Here is a 5,725-nt window from a genome sequence, read left to right as displayed (position 1 = left end):
GACGGATAGATGGAGGACATTACAATAGAAAAGCAGAGGAAGCAAAGTAGAAAGACGTGAGGAGGAGGCAGCAGGATTTGCTTTTTCAGCTGACCTCTCTAAATTCTATTTTTAAAGATCTCTGGGAAAGAAAATTCTTCAAACTCCCTTGGTAATATGTTCAATGTTTATCACCTCTCACTGCTTACTTTAGTATATTTAACTGAAATCCCTCCTGTGGCAATTTAAACTATTATTCTATTTTTCTGGTTAGATAGAGAAGAATAGTTACCATTATATATATATATATGTATATATATACACACAATATACCTCTCATATACTCCAAGACGTTACCCATCAACCTCCATTTTTATAGGCTAAATAATCTAACTTCTCAGAATCTTTCTTCGGGGGCCTTGTCCTTGAATTTACTATTCATTATACCAATCAGTTCTCTCTTTTCTTCCTCATTATCCTTCCAGAACAATCTCAGCCCTCCTACTTCATATTCCAGACCTTCAACATTCCCGCCAGGATATAGCCATGTGAAGTGAGTTCTTACTATGGTCCTGAACCCAAGCTTCCAGCTCCTCCTGTTGATTTCCTCTGCTCTGTGCAGCCCCATTCAAGGGCTTCAGGTGGTCATAGGTTGCTGTCTTCCTCCCTTCACCACCTTTGCACAATTTTGTGGAAGATCCAGGAATGGAAGTCTTAAAAAAGACTTGCTAACAATGTTCTTAGTTCAGGTAATTTTTTAGTTTTAAATACAACACTCGATAGTCTCACTTTAACACTTACTTACTGACTCCAACTCCCTGCTCCTCAGACTCAGCCAGGAGAAGAAATCTGTCCTGATTTATCAGGTCCCTCTTTAAGAATAATGCTTCATATCCAAGAAACCAAATCCTCACGGTAAGGCCACTCAAGAGGCCAACTATCTATGTCTAATCACATTTGCTTTTTGGAGTCTCTTTCCTAAGGGGGAAGGAAAGGAAGGCCCAGAGGGTATTTCTTCCAAAGAGTCCCCGTACCCTTAAAGACCTACAGGCACAAGCTTTAGCACGTTCCCTGCACTTAGCAGCAAAAGATTGGATCTGCCTGGTTTCTAGATCTAGCCAATTTTAAGATGCTGAACAGGAAACTATCTGCCTTCAGATTTGGGCAGCTTCCAAATTAAGCTTATTCAGTGCCCGAGTTTCAATTCTAGCTAGTGTAGTGGAAAGAACAAAGAATCTGTACTCAAGAGATAAGTAAGCCCCAGCTCTGCCACAGACACACTCTGGGCAAATCCCTTCCTCTCCTTGAGCCTTTGTTTTACCATCTGTGAAATGAGGATCTTGGCCTCAATGATTTCTCTGTTTTCTCCAGACCGAGGTCCCATAAGGAGGACTGTCTTACCCTTAGCCGCCAGGAAACGTTCCTGGCCTGGCTGAAAGGTTTGCTTCTCCACCTTATTTTCTGGGTGGAGGAGACAGAGGATGGTGCATATTAGGACTTCCTGTGTCCTAGAATTTCCAGGCCTAGCAGAGATTTTCCAGCTAGCGGATATTTTGTGGGTAGCACAAATTTCAGCTTCAAGAATGTGAATTGCCTGTAATTGCTTGATGTAATTTCAGAAGAATTACAGGCAGAAACTCCTGCAGTCCAAGAGAATAATGGTTGCAGTGTAAACAGCGAATGTTCACTTATGAACATGTAAGAAGTCATTTAAGAAAAACCTCCTGCTGTGATCTAGTTCTGCAGTTGGTCCTCTTCAGCTTCTCTGCAATCAGGTCAGTATGTTTCTCATACTTATACGTTAGGCCCAAAGGAAAGCAGGTTCAAAATGATCTCGGGACCAAGAGCATGGCTTTAGAGGATTGACCTCCTTCTGCAGATTTCCTAGATTTCTTTACCAGAACACTGCATGATACAAAAGTCCAGGGATATTTGTACTTAGTTACCCATGTAGTCTTAGATGAAAGAATATACACATTCCTTTTCCTTTCAAAGCTAACTTCATCAAAGGGGCATTTCCTTAACCTTTCAGGTAAGCCTCAAACCTTGAGGGGGGAAGAGTGTGCAAGAGAGAAACAGAGAGGGAGAAAGAAAGTGCATTTGTGAGAGAGACAGAGAGAGAGAATGAGAGCAAGTGTGTGGGAGTACAAGAGACGGGAGGGAGGGGATTAGTTGTGGGAGTAGGATAATTTCCACTAAAAGGTGAAAATTAAGGGACTAACTCAGTTTATCTCTTTAGGCATGTGCCTTTTGACCATGTCAAGAAAATCCATATTAAGTGGCTTCTAAATCAAAGTGAATGTTTAAGGCTATGTTCATTCTCTTCCCAATAATGTCCCATATACAGGGTAGCAGTGCTGGGCAATGATCTGAGTTATAATTTCTGTCTTAAAGGGATGTGACAAGAGGTATGACTAAAGACTTGAAAATCAAATTTACTTCCTTAAAAAAACAGACTGCCTTGGTGGCGCATGCCCAGGCCCCACAGAAAAAGAGTTCCTCACTGATTTCAGCTCTCTGGATATTTTCTAACCTTTTCAGCTCAGGTCCTCAGGAGGACCACTTCTCAGCTTCTTTATAATAGGGACACAAGTTTTCCACAAGACTCCAGAGTACCCTGCTAGTCAAAGATGTGGCAAGTTGCACCTGCAGTCAATCATTCTCGCCTAGTCTTAGGTCAATAACCTATTCTGGAAAGCTCCATAAATCTTAACAGACAGAATCATTTCAGTCAAATAATTTTAATGAAAAATTATTAGCTTCTTCCCAGGTTTGAACCCAGAAACAAACAGGTACGTAAACTGGTTTGTTTCACAATTGGTTCTAAGGGGTAGGCCTATTGCCTAGTCCTGTCCTTAGAGGCTGTTTCGCCTTTGGATTCTCCACTCTTCAAGTAAGTGAGCACTTGTAGAAGTCCTTGGTCAGTCCCATCTCAGGTGCCGTGGAGACTTACTCAGCAACAGCCCAGTGGAACTGCACAAATAGAAGCTTCTTTAAAAAGACTAAAGGACCAGAGTAACACAGCAGAAAAAATTATATTAAATTCCTAAAGTGAGAAATACCTTATCTGAATATTGGGGAAATTGAATAAGGATTAGTTTTAGGCCAAGCAATGAGGGATTGCTATCTTTCCATAGGCAATGCCTTTTTCTCATAAGCTATCCCTGGACTTCACTCACACCTGATCTTTGATTTGATAAAGAAAGGGAAAAAAAAGGAGAAAAGAAAAGCTGGGTAAAGAGTGGTAGAAAGAGATAGAAGTTCAATTGTACAGAAGAGGGAATAAGAAACAAAACAGAAGTCATTTTTATACATTGAGAGTCAATCCTACTTTTTATGGATCATCACTGAAGAATAATTCCTTGTTCTTTGTAAACTACAATATGCAAGAAGATCATACGTAACTGAGTAAAATAATGGGCAACCAATGTTGAAAGAAATTTCTTTAAAAAATTTTTTTGTCTTATAGTTTTAGAAATAACATAACTTACCCTTTTTCTTGTTTTTGACTGGTCCTATTAGAAAAAAGAAAGAAAATGGAAAATTAAACCACTGGAAATTAACAGACAATGGGAGGTGTGATAAGAATCAAGATATATGTAAAAGTACAAGGTCCCAATGATGAATGTAACTGTACTGTATACCTAAAATGTACCAATTGAGAAAAAAAAAGAAATTAACAGAAAATGTTTATTCTCTAAGCTAGTAGGAGGAACCCTCAAAATACTACAGCCATGGGTCAGGTTTTTGACAAGGTATCTCCTAGCTATCAAATCTCCCTAAGTCTGTTTCTAGACTGTAGAGGTTACAAAAATTACACGGAAGGTTCTTTCCTAGAGAGAAAATTCTTTCAGTATCAGTATCTGGGGTGAGGGAATTGGTACTTCCTTGTAGAGATGAAATGCCCAGAAATGCACAACTCAACAACCTCAGGACTGCATTCTATTTACTCTGCGAATCCTGAGGTTGAAGAGTCATACATTCAGGGGGGGTTCTGATATGAAGTCTCCTGTGATCCAACTGGAAAGGAAACAGAGTTGCTTGCAGGAAAGGAGGAGAGCAGCAGCAGTTTGCTTCTTAGTCACTTCCTTTTCACAATTTGATTTGTTAGCTATGAAAATAATATGACCATAATACTCTCACAGGGGGGCCACAGGCACTCCCATTGTTATGTATCATAACTTAATGGATGCGTAAAAGAAAATGTCAACGACTTCATTAGCCGTGAAATCACTAGCAGTTTCTTGGGGAATGCTATTCAGGAAAGTAATTTTAATCAATAGAGGGCACTCAGAAAACCCAAGGCATTTCTAACATAGTTAGGTGACAACTATTCCCTAGACACAAGGTTTAGGTTTCTCTCAGACAGTTATTTCTTTTCCCTCCTAGTGACACAATTCTCTCCATTCTGTAGATGGATCTGACTTTCATTAGATACAGGTATTTAAAATCTGTTCCATACTCCCATGAAGATAATATTGTACAACATTAAACCACTGTTCATGGCCTCAGGAGCAAACAAAAAGAACACCAAATATTCCTAGAATGATCTTTACCCATGAGAGCAGGCTCTATTAGGGGTCAGTAAAATCTCTAGCCTGGAAACCAGAGCTGCACAAGCTCCTTAAAAATCCAATGTCTGTGCTAACTTCCTGGCAAGGCAGTTTATGTTTAGGTATTGTGCGCAGATCAGGTATCATGTGCAAGAGTTGGTAGTGTATGTTTCAAGTTGAGTTGAGAAACCCTGTGCAGTGAAGGCCACGAATCTCCATTCTCATACAGTTCTTTTTTTTTTCTCCTTTCTTCTCTTCCTAGTATTTTTTCTGTGTATGTGTGTGTGTAGCGGGGTGAAGACAGAACCCAGGGCCTTAAATATGCTAGGCAAGCTCTCTGGGCTGAACTATATCCCAGGCCCTCCCCCCAGTCTGTCTGTTTTTCTTTCTTTCTTTCTTTCTTTCTTTCTTTCTTTCTTTCTTTCTTTCTTTCTTTCTTTCTTTCTTTCTTTCTTTCTTTCTTTCTTTTATTTCTTTCTTTCTTCCTTTCTGTCTCTCTCCTCTCTCTCTCTCTCTCTCTCTCTCTCTTTTGCTACCTTTTATATTTTTAACAGCACTGCACTGAGAGTTCTTGAGAATGCACATGGAGGTTTGGCAGGGAAGCACAATTACACAGACACAACTAAGAGGCAGCAGGTTAACCTGAGAATGCCCTCTTCCATGAACGAGGAAGCCGTTTGGGGAAGGACTTACACAGAAAGGGTCCAGCCCCTTCAGCTAGCTACCAGTCAGCCAGTGAGCTTCCTCAGTGTCAGAGAGCAGCAAGAGTGCAGGATGACAGTTGTTGCTGCCACCCCTGCCCTGATGGCCAAGGTGTGCTAGCTTTGGCAATTTCATCTGGTTAAGGGTTAGCATGGTTATATCAAACTTCAAAGCAAGGTTTGAGGAAATCAGACCATAACCAGCCAACCAGTCCTTACTGACTGCCTAGGGAAAGTAGCAGTCAATAGTGAAACACAGCTCCATCCTCAAAGAAATTACAGTTGGATAGAAAGATAGTAAAGAAGGGGACTTCAGGGATTATTCTGGCTAGTTGAGGAAAAAGAACTTCCTGGAGGATGTTTGACTTAAATGCACAGGTGAAAAGAGGGATATTTTTATGCCAGATAAACCTTACATTGGCATACATGTATATTTCATATACATCACATGTATATAGTATATAAAATGCAGAAGAAAAGGAAAACTAGTTC

General features: G+C 40.2%; 1 protein-coding gene across 1 annotated transcript in view; it reads right to left on the bottom strand.

Moving 5' to 3' along the window:
- Positions 1–5,387, bottom strand: part of Eda (ectodysplasin A) — a 17,336-nt gene extending 11,949 nt beyond the window's left edge. The window contains exons 1-2 of the mRNA XM_010632220.1: positions 5,258–5,387; positions 3,471–3,494 (exon numbers count right to left, since the gene is read on the bottom strand). Of these exons, the coding sequence (XP_010630522.1) occupies positions 3,471–3,494; positions 5,258–5,387 (154 nt within the window). The remainder of the gene's footprint in view (positions 1–3,470; positions 3,495–5,257) is intronic.
- Positions 5,388–5,725: the final 338 nt, after the last annotated feature.

This window comes from Fukomys damarensis, unplaced genomic scaffold (genome assembly GCF_012274545.1).
Source record: "Fukomys damarensis isolate Sample0158 unplaced genomic scaffold, DMR_v1.0_HiC HiC_scaffold_39, whole genome shotgun sequence".
Classification (NCBI taxonomy): Eukaryota; Metazoa; Chordata; class Mammalia; order Rodentia; family Bathyergidae; genus Fukomys; species Fukomys damarensis.
Note: the sequence above shows the minus strand (reverse complement) of the source record. Positions and strands in the feature narration are given on the sequence as shown.